The 19,612-nt window shown below is 39.4% G+C and overlaps 2 protein-coding genes across 3 annotated transcripts; both read left to right on the top strand.

The window, feature by feature from the left end:
- Positions 1-252: 252 nt before the first annotated feature.
- Positions 253-8,463, top strand: LOC103992353 (potassium transporter 23). Its single transcript, XM_009412011.3, has 9 exons — positions 253-675; positions 906-1,134; positions 1,342-1,590; positions 1,729-1,779; positions 1,914-2,174; positions 6,233-6,285; positions 6,378-6,492; positions 6,605-6,859; positions 7,118-8,463. The coding sequence occupies exons 1-9, from the start codon at positions 442-444 to the stop codon at positions 8,158-8,160; spliced, it is 2,490 nt and encodes an 829-aa protein (XP_009410286.2). The 5' UTR covers positions 253-441; the 3' UTR covers positions 8,161-8,463.
- A 4,210-nt stretch (positions 8,464-12,673) lies between these two features.
- On the top strand, positions 12,674-19,236 carry LOC103992352 (potassium transporter 6). Of its 2 annotated transcripts, none has more exons than XM_065159808.1 (9): positions 12,674-13,015; positions 13,428-13,893; positions 14,013-14,066; positions 15,027-15,287; positions 15,360-15,412; positions 16,001-16,124; positions 16,221-16,475; positions 17,782-18,188; positions 18,355-19,236. In XM_065159808.1, the coding sequence occupies exons 1-9, from the start codon at positions 12,977-12,979 to the stop codon at positions 18,985-18,987; spliced, it is 2,292 nt and encodes a 763-aa protein (XP_065015880.1). In that variant the 5' UTR covers positions 12,674-12,976; the 3' UTR covers positions 18,988-19,236. The 2 variants fall into 2 exon arrangements, with proteins under 2 accessions (XP_065015880.1, XP_009410284.2); XM_009412009.3 differs by having other exon boundaries at positions 12,676-13,015; positions 13,428-13,917.
- Positions 19,237-19,612: the final 376 nt, after the last annotated feature.

Raw genomic sequence — 19,612 nt, 5'->3', positions numbered from 1 at the left:
CTCTACCAAATGACCTACCAGCCTTTTGATCGTGGCCATCGGTGGCTGATAGGTGGGTCCCAAGAATGACTCGAAATCTGTCCCAATCACAAGGCAGGTTTTCGGACCGACATTGAATATACTGGTGAGAGAGGAATATATAGGATGGGTTATGCTACCATGGCATTGTTTATGCCCATCATCGATATCCATACACGTAACCGTTGGTTAGCAGCGCACGTTTCAAACGTCGCCATTAGAGCCACCGTCGATTCCACCCAAAAGGTTGCCCCTTGTGAGCCCTTCTCCGTCTCCAAACACAACTCCGCTTCTACGAGAACCGTGCTGGCTTCAGTGTCAGAGATAGAAAAGTCTCTTCTTCTCCCTCGCGTCGGCTGGGAAGAACCAAGGGGAAGAGGCGTCCAAAATCCGATCTTGGAGGAGTGAGGGGGTAGGAAAGGGATGGAGGAAGGCGGGATCGTCGAGGAGGCGAGCAGTGCCCGCACGGTGCGGTGGGTAGACGGCAGCGAGGTGGACTCGGAGTCGCCGCCGTGGTCCATCGAGGAGGAGGCGTTGGTGCTGGGGCCGGAGCTGCAGGCCACGCTGCGGCGGAGGCTGGTGAAGAAGGCGCGGAGCGTGGACTCGCTGGACGTGGAGGCCATGGACATCGCCGACGCTCACAAGCGTCGCGAAAAGGTACCATCTCGGGCGGCGGGTCTTTGGTGTTCGGTACCTCCTATTGTGTCGATGGAACTTTGCTCTTGCTAATGACAAACGTGTTATTTTCGATTTTGTTGGATTTTCTTGCGTTCATAGTGTGGTATACGGTGTCCTGCTTCCTATTCTGTAGATGGAGCTTTTCTCCGTTTAGTTATCGGTGGAATCGAACTTCTTGCTTTCTCACTCTTTCACTACAAATCGAACAGGACATCTCAATTTGGAGCACGCTTGCAATGGCATTTCAGACTCTTGGTGTTGTTTATGGTGACATGGGCACGAGTCCCTTATATGTCTTTAGTGATGTCTTCAGCAAAGTCCCAATTAAATCAGAAGTCGATGTTTTGGGTGCCTTATCCTTGGTGATGTACACAATCGCACTCATTCCTTTTGCAAAATACATCTTTATAGTGCTGAAAGCAAATGATAATGGTGAAGGTATTGAAAGACTTTGGAAAAGTTCTATGCCTTTGCACAACTTCACATGTAGCTGTTTAATTTACAGAATTCAATTTATTTATCTGAGAAAAAAAATATCAGATTTGCACATTTATTTATTATTTGAAATGCTTGTGATATATCATGTTTCGATTAGAAAGACACTATGTTCTGATTGTTCCACACTCACTGCATCTGTGCCTGCAGGAGGAACTTTTGCATTGTATTCACTGATATGCAGATATGCCAAGGTTAGTCTACTTCCAAATCAGCAGCGTGCCGATGAAGATATCTCCAGCTTTAGGCTCAAGCTGCCTACTCCAGAGCTAGAAAGAGCACTATACATAAAAGATCTCTTGGAGAAAAATTCTTTTTCAAAACGTCTTCTGTTGTTATTGGTCCTGATGGGTACCTCTATGATAATTGGAGATGGCATTCTTACTCCATCCATGTCAGGTACATCAGTTTTCCAGTTTATTTTTCTCACATGCAGTTGCTCTCTCATTTCTAACTAGTAGGGATTAGTTCCTTGGCTGTGGTTATGCTTTCTAAACTCTGCTTAATGTTTATATCTCATAGCCGTTTCATGTGCAGTTATGTCTGCTGTGAGCGGTCTTCAAGGCAGAATTTCAGGATTCGACACAGGTTGGTGACAGTTTTTTGTTGCATCTGAACCAACACGCACAAGCCATTACAGTGCCATATTTCCCCTTTTAGCTTGAAATTGTTAGTACTGTCAATTTCGTGTCAACTCATGATATTTTAATTGCTTCTTGCAGATGCTGTGGTCATTTTCTCAATTGTAATTCTTGTAGTATTGTTCAGTATACAAAGGTTTGGGACCGGCAAAGTGGGTTTCTTGTTTGCTCCTATTTTGGCACTTTGGTTCTTCAGTTTGGGATCCATTGGAATATACAACATACTTAAGTATGATATTTCCGTTCTAAGAGCATTCAATCCAGCATATATATATTTCTTTTTCAAGAGAAACAACACTAAAGCATGGTCTGCACTTGGCGGTTGTGTTCTGTGCATCACAGGTTTCTTTAACTGCATAACTTCAGATAATTATCCTTTTTTTTTTCTTAATGATTCTTTTCAAATACTTCATTATGGATTTTTTTTGTCCAATATTATTTTCCTAATTTGTTTAATTTGATTATCCTAGTACACTGGTTGAAATTTCTAAAGATGAGAAGAAACTGAAATCTGATTCTGTACATTAATGCATATAATCGTTGTTTGTTCACATACCCAGCTTAACTTCATGTAAGTCTTTTAAAATCATCAACCATTTAAAATAATTAACTTCTAAGTGGTTTTCATGTTGAGGATGGAGGAGCAAGGAAAAAACAGAATACTATTATAGTATTAAAAACAGGAGGATTGACAAGAACACTTACAAGATATGCCCAAATGCACACACTCTCTATATACCTTGCTTCATGAACTATGGTCCTATTTATAGGACCTAGTGATAACCACCCTATAACTACTAGATCATGATTGAGGTAGTTATCGAAACCACCCTATAACTACTAGATCATGATTGAGGTAGTTATTGAAATCACCCTGTAACTACTAGATCATGATAACTACCTAGATACTATGAATCAAATCTCAACACTCCCCCTTGATTCATAGTTGCATACACCGATTTGCGACATAAAATAAACATGCTTTTGAACTGGAAGCGACTTGGTGAGAATACCCGTAACTTGTTCATTTGTTCAACAATACTTCATTGTTATGGCTCCACTTGCTACAAGATCTCGAATGAAATGATAGCGTATCTCTATGTGCTTCGTTCTTCCATGAAATGTTGGATTCTTCGTCATTGCAATTGTGGCTTTATTGTCACAAAATATTTATGTTGCTTCTTTTTGTTCTTGATGAAGATCTTCAAGAAGTCTTCTAAGTCATATTACCATGACGAAGAATCCAATATTTCATGGAAGAACGAAGCACATAGAGATACTCTATCATTTCATCCGAGATCTTGTAGCAAGTGGAGCCATAACAATGAAGTATTGTTGAACAAATGAACAAGTTACGGGTATCCTCACCAAGTCGCTTCCAGTTCAAAAGCATGTTTATTTTATGTCGCAAATCGGTATATGCAACTATGAATTAAGGGAGAGTATTGAGATTTGATTCATAGTTATCTAGGTAGTTGTCATGATCTAGTAGTTACAGGGTGATTTCAATAACTACCTCAATCATGATCTAGTTATAGGGTGATTTCAATAACTACCTCAATCATAATTTAGTAGTTATAGGGTGGTTCTCACTAGATCCTATAAATAGGATTATAGTTCATGAAGCAAGATATATAGAAAGTGTGTGCACTTAGGAATATCTTGTAAGTGTTTTTGTCAATCCTCTTGTTTTTAATACTATAATAGTATTCTGTTTTTTCCTTGCTCCTCCATCCTCAACATTTGAAAAAAAATTTATGATATTTTATCATGTTTTTGACAAAACAAGTCTTGAAACCACTAAGATTGGCCTACAACATTGCAAACAATTCTAGATCTTCTGGTTAGTATACAAAAAAGAGAAAAGATTCAGAGATAGGCTATCACTCAGCTGCAGTACATATATGCATGTCGTGAGATACAAAGGGAATTCAACTTACCTTTTTGTAGTGCGGAATGAACTTCCATGAACCAACACAAATTGGTTCCATCTTGTTACAGTCACTCATCAGCGTCTTCCTCTTCGTCGTCGAATTCATCCTTGCGACGATTAACATCTCTGCCTTTCACAAGTTTCTTTGTACAAGCTAAATCATCGTTGCGTGGCCTTTTTGGGTCTTTAGATCTAGTAGAGTGCTTGGATCTCCTAGCATTTCCAATTCCAATAGTATCATTCTCTTCTTCGATCTCACCTGTCCATTCCTCATCCTCATAATCTCCACCTCTTCTGTTCTTCTTTCCACCCTTGTTCCTCTTCGAACTAGATCCTTCATCAGTCAGCCTGTCGTCATCATCCGGATCCGCATATCCATTCTCTATTAAGTCCCAAAGATCTTGAGACTTGAATAGAGTCTTCATCTTGATACTCCAAAATTCATAGCATTTGCTGGAGAAGATGAAGATAAAGGGTTGAGACATGGAATTGTCATTGAAAGCCATAATGTCCAATTCAGATTGAAACTAGGCTCTGATACCACAAATGTTGGGGATGGAGGAGCAAGGAAAAAACAGAATACTATTATAGTATTAAAAACAGGAGGATTGACCAGAACACTTACAAGATATTCCCAAGTGCACACACTCTCTATATACCTTGCTTCATGAACTATTGTCTTATTTATAGGACCTAATGATAACCACCCTATAATTACTAGATCATGATTGAGGTAGTTATTGAAATCACCCTATAACTACTAGATCATGATTGAGGTAGTTATTGAAATCACCCTATAACTACTAGATCATGATAACTACCTAGATAACTATGAATCAAATCTCAACATTTCAGTCTCTAGATTTGGTTTTCAGATAATTCTATCATTGGCTAGTGTGGTTTATTGACCATGGATGGGTAAAGAGCAAGAAAGTAAAGAGGAGTACCGTCACCTGGACTTTAATGTGGCGGTGCACCAACCGTATTTTAAGCATGTGGAAGTGCGCCAACCCCAGAATTCTACCAAAAGGCTTAATCCGGATTTGGGTGGCTAAGGCTTGTTGTACTTCAATGAAAGTATAGCCATTAGCCATGAAGAGTGTAGTGACTCGACATCACTTACATCTTTAAGTTTTATGGGTAATCTAGATTTGAAGACATTATAAAATGACTTAGGGTAATGCCTTACACTTCACACCATAGATCACACTTCTGATATAGTGATTGAGGATTATAATGACTTAGGATATTGGCTTACACTTCACACCATAGATCACACTTCTGATACAGTGATTGAGGATAGTTTTATCTTTAACGCTAAATCTAACTCAAAGCTAGTAATACCCCTAATGCATCCTGTGAAGAATATAATCATGTCCAAGCTGAATAAAGTCATGTGGTCAAATTTTTTAGCAACTTGGTAGGTCAGTTTTGATGAGTAACATATATGCTTATTTTTGTTATTTGGCCTTAGTAAGTCATAGTTGTTTTGATCGTATTAGAATATCTTGTAGGTAGATCTAGTACTATCTTAATAGCCTAAGATAAAAAAATGGGAACTCAAGAATAATTTGTTTGTTTTGTCATAATTAAAGATTATTTAGTTCATCTAGTGCAAGGAGAATATTCAAAATAAAAATGTTTGCTTAGTATATAAGTCTCTCATTGATACAAGGGCTGCGATGGGTCTAGTATACAGTCTTACCCTTATTTTTAAGTAAAGAGTTCATTTCCTTGACCGTGGTGTCAAGGCTCGACCTCACGGAGCATAATCAAAATTGTAATATGAATTTATATTGTGGTGAGAGAGAGCTCCATGTCACTGAACACTTCATGTTTTTTCAGTATCCAGAATCTAAAGTTGTGCTGACAGAACACTGGCACACCACTTGGCATGATACAGCGGAAGGCTGTGCCAACATAGTACTGCCATCTTGACACTGAGACAAAAAGAAAATTGAGAAAGGCAATGTACCATGGAGTATCAATGAGTTAACAAATTCCACGACATAACTGACTGCTACTGTAGATCCAGGTAGTTTAAAGTTTCGACATTCCAGATAAGCGCCACATTGAGTCAGCTGCAGTAAGAGGAAGATCGAAGGAAACTTAATTATTTAATGAAAAATCATCAATGCCAGGGATGCCTTTCTTTAGTAGATCTGAATGACATAATATGTTTCCGTGCATCTTGTGTTTTTTTGGGTACTGCATTGATGAAAGCACCTGATGTAATATTCGTTACAGCGCAAATAACTAAAAGAGATAATATATGTGATTGTACTTTATGTTTTTCTCTGTGGCTGTGGTACGCATATACATTGTGTTGAGAGAACTTTTCATACCTCGCTAGTGATTTTTTTAGCTTTATTACCAGCTAAATGTATTTTGACTAGCTTCTGACCTCTGCTTTGTGTATACATATTATGTATATTTCATGGAATTTCCTTTTGCTTCATGTTTGTAGGAGCTGAAGCAATGTTTGCTGACCTGGGCCATTTCTCTGTAAAGTCTATACAGGTTTATGACAGTTATCTTTCTTTGGGGTGATGCCGTGATCGACCCTTGCAATTAAGACAGTTTTTATTCACTAACTCCTACTGTATGTGCAGATAGCCTTCACATCTACTGTATTTCCATGTCTTCTTTTGGCGTACATGGGCCAAGCTGCGTATTTGATGAAACATCCATTTTCAGTGGAAGGAATCTTTTATGATTCTGTCCCAGGTGAGCCTTCTCTATACTATTCATTCTAAGTTAAATTAAAGATTAATTTTCTAGTCCAAAGATTTACCTTGTAACTAGCTTACACATTATTTGATGTCAATTTGTTGTATAGATATTTTATTCTGGCCAGTCTTTGTCATTGCCACGTTCGCGGCCATGATTGCCAGTCAGGCCATGATTTCAGCAACATTTTCCTGCATAAAGCAATCCATGGCCCTTGGTTGCTTTCCCAGGATTAAGATTATCCATACATCCAGGAAATTCATGGGTCAGATCTATATTCCTGTCATCAACTGGTTCCTGATGATTATGTGCATAATAGTTGTTGCTACTTTCCGGAATACCACAGACATCGCCAATGCCTATGGTAACTAGACTTTTTATCTTCTTGTTAAGAAGCACCTTTTCAAAATTTCCTGTACAATTATATATTTATTTATAATTTTTAATTAGTTATTGCTGGATTCTTCATGTTCTCTTTCCATCTTTATTTTTTCACCTCTCTCTTGGCCATATTGTCAATTTCCATCTCATAGATGACCTATGTAATTCATGTAATTTCTTGATGTTTTGATAAATTAATGCAAATAGCGGAGCTGAATGACTGATTAGGTTCTTTCTATAGGCATTGCGGAGGTTCTGGTGATGATGGTGAGCACTTCATTGGTGACACTAGTGATGCTCCTTATATGGCAAACCAATCTGTTTATTGCTCTATGTTTTCCCGCCGTATTTGGTACAGTGGAGTTTATTTACCTATGTGCAGTTCTTTCCAAGATAATGGAAGGCGGCTGGCTGCCTCTCGCTTTTGCTACCTGCTTTCTATGTGTCATGTACACCTGGAACTATGGAAGTGTGTTGAAGTATCAGAGTGAGATTCGAGAGAAGATATCCATGGACTTCATGGTTGAGCTTGGATCCACCCTTGGCTCCATTAGGGTCCCTGGCATCGGACTTGTGTACAATGAGCTAGTCCAAGGCATTCCTTCAATATTTGGACAGTTTCTGCTTACCCTCCCTGCAATTCATTCCACCATCGTTTTTGTCTGCATCAAGTATGTCCCTGTTCCGGTTGTCCCCCAAGAGGAAAGGTTCTTGTTTCGGAGAGTCTGCCAGAAGGACTACCATATGTTCCGTTGCGTTGCCCGTTATGGATACAAGGATATCCGGAAGGAAGACCACCACAATTTTGAGCAGCTCTTGGTGGAGAGCCTTGAGAAGTTTTTGAGAAGGGAGGCTCAAGAGCTTGCATTGGAGACGAGTCCAATCGACATCGAGCATGATCATGAGTCTGTAAGGTCCCAAGATTCCGCTGCACCGAGCGGAGTTGATGAACTGCAAATTCCACTGTTATCTGATACAGGAATCCGTAAAAGTCGCGCTACTTCTGAAGCAGGAGTTTCATTGCTTCCGTCAAGCTCTATCACTTCCGACGAAGATCCCAGTTTGGAATATGAACTTTCGGCTCTAAGAGAAGCAATGGATTCTGGATTCACATATCTGTTGGCCCATGGAGATGTGAGGGCAAGAAAGGAGTCCTGGTTCTGGAAGAAGCTCGTCATAAACTACTTCTATGCATTCTTGAGGAGGAATTGCCGGGCAGGAGCAGCCAATTTGAGTGTTCCTCACATGAACATTATTCAGGTCGGTATGACATACATGGTATGAGCTGTATACTAGACTCATTATCATCTTAGTAAGAAGTCCATGGCATCATCTCAATTATGTTGTTGTGCTACTTGTTGCCTGGTTGATCTCAAACAAGATATCTAGAAGATGCTCCCTGTCATATTTCTTTCGGTGGGGGCAAACAGCCAGAGCTAAATACAAGATTCTTCCCTGGTAGCAAAGATGTATCCCTTGAAAGATTTCTCATGGCTAAGGCTGTTTCAACGTGGAATCTTTTTGTCTTCTGCGATTCAAAAATAGACAAAAAAAATATCTATGAAAGATTTGGATTTTTCAGACTAAGATGCCTGTCTGCTTCGTGGCCATGGATGATGAGATTGGATTGCTTGTTCGTACTTCAACTTGGAACCCTAAACCACACGAAACAGGTAATCGCAAGACGACAATAAGAGTGGGTGAGAGGTCATGGTGTCCCATGACTCAATACCCACCAGAGAAGAAGTAGCCTTCTTCCTCAGGAACGTGCATGGCTCCTTCCGACGAACGGGGCTCAGCTCCATCCCTTTCCATCCACCCATCATAGCGCAACAAAGATGACACAGGCGGTGACGACGACGGAATTGAATCCGGTCGCGGCTGACATGTAATTGCTCAAGCAGGATACGACCTTCTGAGCCTTCTTACTGGCCGCGGCGGAAGGGACCCATATTAGTTGACCGAGTCAACTGGCTTACACCCAGTGTTTTCGTCTTGGGTGATTCGCTTCCGCCATCGGATACGTGATGAGGACAGCCGACAAATGAGACGTCGTGGTGGATGACGGAATCTAAGTGGATCTGTCGGCAGATCCTGCGCAATAAAATCTACATAGAGCCAGCTAATTGCGACGGAGTCAAACTAGACCGTACAAGAGCCGTTCTTCCAAGTGGATAAACGTGGTCTCTTATCAAGCAGTAATAGGAGACTACATAGATAGACAACGAAAGAGGAGACCCGCCATCGATTCAGACCCAAAATGAACCGTCGATCCTCTGTTGGTTGACGATAGATGAGATGAGGCTCATGCATGGTTCGATCGATGAGTGACTCATGATCATAGTCGCAAAACTTAGATCAGATCGATCGATCAATTGGATCATTTGAGTCTTAAATTTATTATATATATATATATATATTAAAAAATATTTATTTATGGTGGTATAATGATGAAGAATATGTCTATTATCTTTTTCACTATATTATATTTTTTATAATATTATATATATATTTATATTTTTCAATCAATGATTATGAATTATAATAAATGTATCCTCAATGATAAAAATATTATATTATTAAAGGAATGGATATCTTGATCCATTGCTTGACTATGATGACGACGATAATGATGATGATGATGATAGTCTATCCCTAAAAAAGGTATAAAGAATTAGTTAATTCATGATTGATGATGCATGTATATTATTTTTCACCACTAGAATTGATGGCTTTCTATAGGAGGCTTAATCAAAGGTAGGCCAAATTATGGACAAGAACCTAATTTCCTTGTTGTAGTTAGCACCAAACCCAATCATCATATGGCATGGTTGGTGGCCACCATTGTTGATTATGGCAGCTGGACATTGATCACCTGCAACACTTGGCAGCCACCAAGCAAAGGGAGACATGGCTGTGTAGGTCCCTCTACTGGGATGGCCCACCAGAGGAGCTTGATGTTACAGAAGCCTAAATGGGTGAAGTGCAAGAAGCTCTCTTGTCCTCTTTTGTGATGCAAAAGGCTGGAGGATCTGCAGTGGCCATGCTGGGGTATGGGTATGGGGAAGGAAGTCTCTGCATGAGGTCATCTTGAGCATGGCAGGGAGGTCCCACCAGATGGGGGCAAAACACCTCAAAGAGTGAAGCCATGGCTGAAGAGTCTGAAACCAGTGGATGTCATGTGGTGGGTTGCAAGAGGAGAGCCATAGTTGGCTTCTGCTTTAGCAGACATGCAAGTTGAGAAGATGAAGGCCTGGGCATGGAGTCTAGTCCAAGTCCAACCGGGCAAAGTCTCAGTTTGACCTCATCACAGAGTTGACTATATAAATATATGCATTACAACACTGAAGAATACTCCCTTATTATTTCTTCAAGACCCAAAGAGATGTTTGTAGAGCTCTTCCAGAAACAAAAACAGAGATGCTTGTGGAGGAAGAAATGCTGTTGGTTTCAAGTCACTGTAACATGAGAAGTCACAGTTCCAAAGGTCACATTTGTTTGAGAAAATTGATGCCCCAAAGAAGATTTTTGATTCGTAGTTCGACTTTCTTGGCTTGTGCAATTGACTATGCTCGATGATAAGATTATTTAGTCTCATATTGATTGAAGAGTGTCAGAATCAATGGTTCATAAGTTCGTTAGGTCTTTCTTATCCTCAAAGATATTTTTTGGAATTGAAAAGACAAAACCGTACGGGTACGGACCGTATGAATGATAAACCAAATGGTCTCTTATCACTAGACATTAGCTAACATCCAGTTTTCATGGCAGTGATATGGATCAGATGCATGCATGGATCCGAATCCTCAAAACTCGATGTCTGCAGACGATGACCTTAAACTAAGCTGCTCTACATATTATGTGACTTGTCTATAGAGCTTTCTGAGAATTAGCAGTAAAGAACCAGCAAGAACTATACTACCAAATGATCCATAAGGTTTCAAAGGATGGATGTTAATGGATCCATGTATTAGACACAATACATCAAAACCTAAACACACACACAGCATATACTAAAATAAAGACAAAAGCAGCAACAAAAGTTTCTTGAAGACTTACCTAATGGTGTTTAGTGCGCATGCAGGCTTACTACTGCATCCTTTCTTCAGATCTTGTGGTGGATTTGTTTAGTGGCCTGAGCTTATCCTGCAACTTTTTACTTAACCAGTTGAAACAAAGGAATGATTCAAAGACTCACAAAAGATTGATAGATTCACAAAAGCTCAACTCAGATAAGCTTGTCCACTGCAGAACATTCTGTATATTAGCCATTGGCTACAAGAAAAGACTGGTAGATTCATATATATACACAGCTTTTTTAGCTTGATAGATGTCCTGTTACAATATGATTTCTCTAATTATCTTTTCAAGGTGTAAGATTAGATAAATGTAGACAAGAATGTACTGAGAACAAGCCATAGTTCCATCTTGGATTGGTAGGTAGACAGACAACCAAATATTTATGCTATCCACTGAGATCCTATCAGTAATCACATCATTCTCACCCAACTGATAAGACCATGGCTTTTTTGTAGGAACTGTTTTGAGTATTAAAGCAGTCAAAAAATATTCTGTGGGGCTAATTATTATTAGGTAACAAGAATTACAAATGTCAACTTGTTCATAGGTATAGGTTAGGTTACTTGACAGTGTATCTCACTCTTGTTTTTGTTGGCTTGAAGCACCTGTCAATTGGAGTTATCTAAAGAGACAGTATGATGACCCTATCAAGTTCAAAGTAGCTGTTGGAAGTTGTTTAATGTTAAATCCAGGTCTCCACACTATAGAAATCCAATGGAAGCATAATTTGATTTGTGTTCTTCCACTGTTTTCAAATCATGTGCTAAACCAAAGACACAGGATGTGCTTTAGAAAAAGGAAATGAGATTAGGTGTATCATGTCTCTTAAAGGTTTAATTTAGCTCATGAAGAACACCACAATGCAGGATAAAATTGGATTTGATTCTCTGTTGAAAATATGATTACTGAGATTATAATTCAAATGAATAGCAAAACCCCCTAAATTGACTATTTCCAACTTGCTGTTCTTCTTGGTCTTCTTCTGTACATTAACACCACAAACAAAGAGTGCATCCATGGATGACAATTTAATATTAAAGATATAGAAATTGATTCACATGCTAAAATGACAAATTAATTGATATAATCTAACCTCTACAAGCTTTCCAAAATATGCAATCTATGGATATTCTTAAATAAAATTCACTTGGTCACAAAGGAAACTTGTACTTGTCTTTTTTGCTCATGGAAAGATTCATTTCCCTTAATCCACCTTTACAGAGATTTATGATTCAAACCACAAAAAGTCATGTGAGATGTGTCATCCATAAAACCCAGTTTCTTGCAGAGAAAGGAAAAAAAGGTGGCTGCAATTTACTTGTAGTCTTTAGGAGGTTGATGATTGATTAGACAAATCAAAAGGTGTGGAATGGATATTGATTTGTTCAAACCAAAAGGCAAGCAGGTAGTGGTCATCCCTCCTTTGTTTGGGTGATGTCAGGGGCATTTGTCCCTTTGATAAGTCAATTCCCACTTGCACCAAAAGGAGCACCAAGCTATCACCTTTCCTTCATAAACAAACACCTTGGCCTATAATCTCTCCCTTTCATCACCCCCACAAGTAAAACCACGGCCTTTTTCAGCTTAATCCCTCTGTTTCCCTCACCTCAATTGGCCACCTAACCATCCACCTCTCTCTCTCTCTCTCTCTCTCTCTCCTACTTTGTGTTGAGATTTGAGAAGCTCCCAGAGAAAAAATAAAAAGAGAGACTTTTTTTTCTGTTTATTAATAGGACAAAAAAGTCTTGTGGCTGAAGAGGAGCAAGAACAGCAGAGCCCAAAGAAGTAGAGCTAACAGGGCTGTAATAATAATATTCTAATCTCCTCCTAATCCCTCAGTGTTTCCTTCTTCGATATATCCGCCCTTGGATTCTCAAGCTTACTCCCATTTGCCACCTTCTCGCATCTGCATAAAGAATTGAAGCCTAATCCCTTTTGTCTGCTACTGTGCATCTCTTCTGCAGCTTCGACTGCCGTGGGAAAAATAACCATGGGTGTGTGAGGTTGTGCTCGCTTGGCAATGGATCTCGAAAGGGGACAGCGTTCCCGAACTATCAAGGTGGGTTGGAGTTTGCTTCCGGATTAAAGTCTAGATTTTTAAGATTGTGATGTCGAAAGTTCTCATTTTTTTTCTTGTACCAAAGTTTGGACATAAGAGTTGGTTTCTAGGGATTGCGACTCGTAGGACGCGATAGAGCTTCTGTTATCTGTGGTAGTTTGCCTACTTCTTTTACGTTAAGCTCTGGATTTTGATGTTTGTAATGGATTCCTGCTTCCGAGTTGGGAGTTCTAATTGGTTTACAGACTTTTCTCTCCCATTGTTGAAGTTAAGATTTTTAAGTTTTTCGTTGGTTTTAAGCTAACATAAATGCTTTGGATTGTATAATTTGATTAGTTCATATTGAAAGTTCAGATTTTGAGGGGATTTTGTGTTCAAAGGAGGAAGATTTTGTTTGCCTTTTGGATTGCAGAAACAATCTTGGAGGTCAGTTCTGATGCTGGCCTACCAAAGCCTCGGAGTAGTCTATGGGGACCTCAGCACCTCGCCACTGTACGTCTACAAGAGCACCTTCGCCGATGATATCGAGCACACGGAGAGCAATGACGAGATCTACGGCGTGCTCTCCTTTGTTTTCTGGACCCTCACCCTCATCCCTCTCCTCAAGTATGTCTTCGTAGTGCTCCGAGCTGACGACAATGGTGAAGGTGGCACATTTGCTCTCTACTCGCTCCTGTGCCGCCACGGGAGCTTTGGTTTCTTGCCAAGTGGCCAGCTAGCTGATGTGGAGCTCTCAGCCTATAAGAAAAAAGATAGTCCTGCCTCTGGTGGTGGTGCTGCTGCATCGATTGTGAAGAGACTACTGGAGAAGCATCATGCGCTGCAGCTTATGCTGCTGATTCTTGCATTGATTGGCACTTGCATGGTTATTGCTGATGGTATCCTCACTCCTGCAATCTCTGGTTGTACCTTGTTCCCTGTCTTTTTTTTTTTTTGGATTCTTTTAGTGGTAAATTTGTTCGCTTCTTTGATCTGATATTGTCTTTGACATCGACAGTTTTCTCGGCAGTCTCAGGACTTGAGCTTGCTATGTCCAAGGAACATCACAAATGTAAGGAAATTATTCTGTAATACAGATATTTTTTTACACAGATGCTATGTTTACAAGAACTAGATGTAGATGGACAGATGTAGCTGCCATTGGATAGTGCTCTCCTCTTCTCTGTGTAACTTCTTATTTATCATACTGTGTTTAGGCTGTGGATGAAATTGGCACACAAGTTCTTTGCCTTCTGACTAATCATCTATGGCTGCAAAATTCAACAGTATTTCTTGTCATATAATTTCTGTATCAATTAGAAAAGACTCGTTATGTTTTTTTCCAAGTTTTTTTGTTTTTTATGGTTTGCCTTATGTTTTCGTTAGAATAATCTGATGCATATTGCTGTTTTATTATTAAGCAACAATAAACTTCTTTTTTCACAGGAATTTTGTCTAATCACGTCCATTTGTTTGAGACCTTGAGCTTTTCCATAATGTTTGTTATTGACCTAGAGTATATTATTGTCATCGTGCTATCTAAAGTTAACGATGTTAAATATAACATAGCAGCTTATATCCTTCTAAGGTCATCATTAGACAAGCTTGTACCATCTCAGTTGCTACTCCATATATTTCTCCTTAACTTTTAAAGTTGAAATCTTTCATCCATTATGCTCATCCTTTCCCCATCTACTGTACGATAAAGCAGTCTATGGCTCGTTGAAATGTAGCAATACTTAAAACACTTGCATCTAGTAGCTATATGATATTTATGCTCGTGAAGTATTAAGTTCTAATGAGATTGGAAGTAGCTATTACTGTGTATTCTAGTAGTAAATTAGTTAATTAGCTAATATATCATAATAGAGAAAAATGTTTTCGAATCTCTAATGCGACTGGAAAGTAGTTGCTATGTAATCTTCAGTGGTAAACTAATCGAGGTGGTTTTTATACACTGGCTATGTGGTCATTGTTTTCTTAGTTGTTGATGTTAAATACTTTTTCTGATATATCAGTTCTCAATTTCCAGATGTCGAGGTTCCTATCGCATGTCTCATATTGGTCTGCTTGTTTGCTTTGCAACATTATGGTACTCACCGACTAGGGTTCCTGTTTGCGCCAATTGTTATGCTCTGGCTATTATGCATTAGCGTCATTGGTGTGTACAATATATTCTATTGGAATCCACGTGTATATCGGGCCTTCTCCCCCTTATATATGTACAACTTCTTGAAGAAGACCCAAAGAGGAGGCTGGATGTCACTGGGTGGAATTCTGCTATGCATAACAGGTTTGTCGAAGTTGCTCATTTGTGGAAATAAATCTTGTTATGCTTGAATCTACATTCTCTACTTTGTTGTAGGTTCCGAAGCTATGTTTGCTGATCTGGGACATTTCTCACCGTTATCAATAAAGGTATAGGAAAAAAGAGAGAATGGATCTGGATTATTGTTGGTGAACATGCATGTTTGTTAATTCTATAAGTTTGTTTCCTTCTCATAATGTTCTTGATTTTACTCGAGTGGTGAAACATTGCTTGCTTGATTTTGTAGACCATCAGACGTTTCTGGTTTATGGCGTATGGTGATTTTTTACGTATTATGATCTAGAATAATGGAAAAAAATTGGATTGAGAAAAGTATATAGTATTTAACTACGAAGAGTTAAAAATTAAATGGGATTGAAGTGCACTGGCTTAACGCTATATTGGTCAGAACCTTGTGCACTATGCCAGCCAAAATGATCACAACTGAGTTGATCATAAGATTCTGCTGTTAACTAATTTATTTTTTGTTGAAATATGTTAAAATGATGCAATCTTGATATGTGGTGGTTGTAACACCTAATTTTCCATCCTACATAATACTTTATCATTATATGGTATCAAGATAAAATGCTGCGTTTTAGATTATTCTAATAAAAATTGCTTTAATAATCTTGCTCAAAGTGATTTGTGGCCTGGGTCACCCACTCTAGCTCTCTAATGAAACGGCACTTGTACAGATTGCCTTTACTTCTGTGGTATACCCATCCTTGCTCCTTGCTTATATGGGACAAGCTGCTTATCTCTCTCAGCATCACATCATCCAAACTGATTACCGAATTGGATTTTATGTATCTGTACCAGGTAGTTACCTTCTATGTTAGGTTGAAATTGCTTTCAGGATCAGTAATTATCGTAATGCTTGATTTTGCATGATTCACTTGTAATTTTCTTTGATAGAGAGGATAAGATGGCCAGTCATGGCAATTGCTATTCTTGCTGCTGTGGTGGGAAGCCAAGCAGTTATTACGGGTACTTTCTCAATCATTAAACAGTGCTCTGCCTTGGGATGCTTTCCTAGGGTGAAGATAGTGCATACATCATCCAAAATACATGGTCAGATATACATCCCAGAGATCAACTGGATTTTGATGACACTTTGCTTAGCTGTCACTGTTGGATTTAGAGACACAAAGCTCCTGGGCAACGCATCAGGTATTACATTCATATAAAGTATCAAACAACTATTACTTGCCATTCTCATGTTAGGTGTTCCAACCCTTTTGGTTTTATCTCTCTGAAATTTTTTTCTGTTCTCACACTGGTATATTCTTTATGTTTTCCTACTTATGCCTTTTGGAGTTGTTCATATTCCACCCATCTTTTGATATAGATTTTGTACTTTCATCATGGGCAAGTGGTCTTATAATGTTAAAATTATTGTGCTTGTTCATCTAGATCATGTAATTTTTGTATCCAAAGTCTTCCACAACAAAATTTGGAAATCTATATATCGTCTTTTGGTAATGATTATTGCAAATTCTTAAATTAAAATGAAGTTTGAAGATGTCTGTAGGGATCAACATATGTTTGTCCATTTGTTAGAAGCGACGGTTGGTCTCTTGTTTAATGAGTATTTTCTTTGTTGGAAAGTGTTTATCTTTATATTAAGTGTTTTTTTTACCACAGAAAAGTATACTTGGTGGCGTGTCTTCAGGTTTCGATAAGAATGATTAAAGTAAAATAATTTGATTTCAGGTTGGCCGTGATTAACAATCCTGGTTAATTGGTTATAATTGGTTGGACTCCAGAGATCCCTTGAGATCAACTCATGGTATTAGCCAAGATTAGTCTGGTATTATTCAGCATTGGCAGGGACCAACTAGGATAAAAAAGATCATATGAGCTTGAGAAATCGGGGTGTCTAGGATCAGCAAAGGTTGATTGGTGGCTCGGCTGATTTACTAGGCCATTTTAAGTTGAGCATCATGCTGCTGTTCTTGTTTTTTTTGTTTTTTGTTTGTTTTCTTATTGCATTTTAATCCTATATGGTGCTATAGAATCCATTTTATTGTGTGTCATTCTCTATCATTCCAATTTCCATGTTGTATAAATAATCAAATGTGGTTATCACGCTATTATATTCATAATTTCTAGATCCCTTGTGTCATTGCCACCTCTGGTCTTGTAGTGCTTGTTCGCTTCCTTTGTACTTTCCAAGAGTGCAGTATCTTGGTTTACAGCTTTTGCTGCCTTTCTGTCACTTCTGCTTGCTTTCAGCATGCAAAATAGGAATAGAAAGAAAAAGGATGTGTCATCAACTAACAGTGGTAACTAAATTACCTGACAATAGTGTAATGTAGCCGGATATTGATGTGGTAATGATAGTAGCCATCAGAAGCTTGTAGCATATGATTAATACTTTATTTTACTTTATGTGCATGATGTCTATCGAGATGATTCATATGCAAAGCAACCTTTTCAATTTGCTAATTTTTTGATTTATCATCTTTTGCAACAGGGTTAGCAGTCATGTCTGTCATGCTGGTCACCACCTGCTTGATGTTCCTCGTAATTGTCCTCTGTTGGCATCAAAGCATCTTTCTGGCTGCATGCTTCATTCTTTTCTTTGGTTCAATTGAGGCGCTCTACTTCTCGGCATCTTTAATCAAGTTCCTTGAAGGAGCTTGGTTTCCTCTCGCACTATGCATCGTTTTTATGATCATCATGTACATCTGGCATTATGGGACCATAAAGAAGTACGAGTTTGATGTTGAGAACAAGGTTTCCATCAATTGGCTTCTAAGCCTCGGCCCTACCCTAGGCTTTGTACGTGTGCGAGGCATTGGCCTCATACACACTGAGCTCGTATCAGGAATCCCAGCCATCTTCTCCCACTTCGTCACCAACTTGCCTGCATTTCACCAGGTATTGCCAAGTAATCTTTTTTACATTTTACATATCAATTTTAGGTGGTCTAAATACTTGTGACTATGGTGGTAGTAGATCAAATATATGTCTTCATTTTCACTTTATCAATACATTTTGATATTACGTAATATATCAAGCCATTCTTAAATTTCTTCTGGCTCAGGTTGTTGTCTTCCTTTGCATTAAATCAGTGCCAATGCCGTACGTCGACCCCCAAGAACGATTCCTAGTCGGTCGGGTTGGCCCAAAGGAATACAGGCTTTACAGGGTCATCGTCCGATACGGGTACCAAGACATACAAAAAGATGACTTGGAGTTTGAGAGGGATCTTGTTTGCAGCATTGCTGAGTTCATCCGATCTGAAGGATCAAAGCCCAGCGGTCTGGCTGAAGAAACCGATAAGGATGATGGGCAAATGACAGTCGTCGGGACAGGTTTGAGGATCCGCGAGGAGAAAGTTGAAGCTGAAGATGTGCCAGGCCCATCAGCCTCGAGGGAGATACTCTCGCCTGTGATAGTACCAAAGAAACAAGTGAGGTTTCTCTTGCCCAGGAGCCCGAAAATAAAGGAAGAGGCGAAGGAAGAGTTGCAAGAGCTGCTGGAAGCAAGGGAGGCAGGAATGGCCTTCATACTCGGGCACGAGTACATGAGAGCAAAGAGCGGGTCGAGCCTCATCAAGCGGCTGGCGATCGATCTTGGGTATGAGTTCTTGCGGAGAAACTGCAGGGGCCACATGTATGCTTTCAGCATCCCTCATGCTTCGACTTTGGAGGTCGCAATGGTCTACCATGTCTGAGCTTCCTCATGTGTTTCCAATTTTATTTTTTTTTGTCATGTGAACTGTAGATGATCATGTTGCTTCTCATGGTATAGTGATGATAAATCAAGAAAGAGTAGTAGTTTTAGCAGGATGGTAGATTTTACAGATGAAGTTGTAGTTCCCCTGAAGTACCATTGTACAAATGAGGAGATATGTTTTGTTATGTACATATATGTATATATATACTCATCACAGCTCAAATGAGAAATCTTCTCTCTTGTTCAAGTCACTGTATGATATGATGGATGTTGTGATCATAATTCGAATGATCTTGAAAGAGTTCATTAGCTCAGTGATAATTTCAGATTTAGGAGTTAACAGGGGTTTAATAGAACAGTAAGAACAGTATTCTTTTGCTTGGATTCCACAGGTCGTGTTTTCCGTCGCGTGGTTTGCATGAAGGAAGCAGACTGGGAAAAGGATTCGTTCTCTTTAATGCGTCCAGAGACTTGGAGAAACGACGACCAATATGAGTGAAGCCCGCCGCTTCGGGTCACTGCTCGAGTTACGATAGGGGGATGATGTGGCGCACGCACCACGTCCTTGAGTCGTGACTGAAGCGGCGGCGTTAGGCGCGACATCGAACATGATCGTGCCCCGT

The sequence above is a fragment of the Musa acuminata genome, chromosome BXJ3-7 (genome assembly GCF_036884655.1).
Source record: "Musa acuminata AAA Group cultivar baxijiao chromosome BXJ3-7, Cavendish_Baxijiao_AAA, whole genome shotgun sequence".
Classification (NCBI taxonomy): Eukaryota; Viridiplantae; Streptophyta; class Magnoliopsida; order Zingiberales; family Musaceae; genus Musa; species Musa acuminata.
This window is presented reverse-complemented; position numbering and strand designations above follow the sequence as displayed.

What these genes read in the sequence shown, in the direction of transcription:
- LOC103992353 (XM_009412011.3), top strand. Translation starts at nt 442, where the DNA reads ATGGAGGAAGGCGGGATCGTCGAGGAGGCGAGCAGTGCCCGCACGGTG. An exon ending in CTCACAAGCGTCGCGAAAAG is followed by an intron (nt 676 to 905) that starts GTACCATCTCGG and finishes CAAATCGAACAG; the next exon opens with GACATCTCAATTTGGAGCAC. An exon ending in TCTCTGTAAAGTCTATACAG is followed by an intron (nt 6,286 to 6,377) that starts GTTTATGACAGT and finishes CTGTATGTGCAG; the next exon opens with ATAGCCTTCACATCTACTGT.
- LOC103992352 (XM_009412009.3), top strand. Translation starts at nt 12,977, where the DNA reads ATGGATCTCGAAAGGGGACAGCGTTCCCGAACTATCAAG. An exon ending in CCTCACTCCTGCAATCTCTG is followed by an intron (nt 13,918 to 14,012) that starts GTTGTACCTTGT and finishes TGACATCGACAG; the next exon opens with TTTTCTCGGCAGTCTCAGGA. An exon ending in TCTCACCGTTATCAATAAAG is followed by an intron (nt 15,413 to 16,000) that starts GTATAGGAAAAA and finishes GCACTTGTACAG; the next exon opens with ATTGCCTTTACTTCTGTGGT.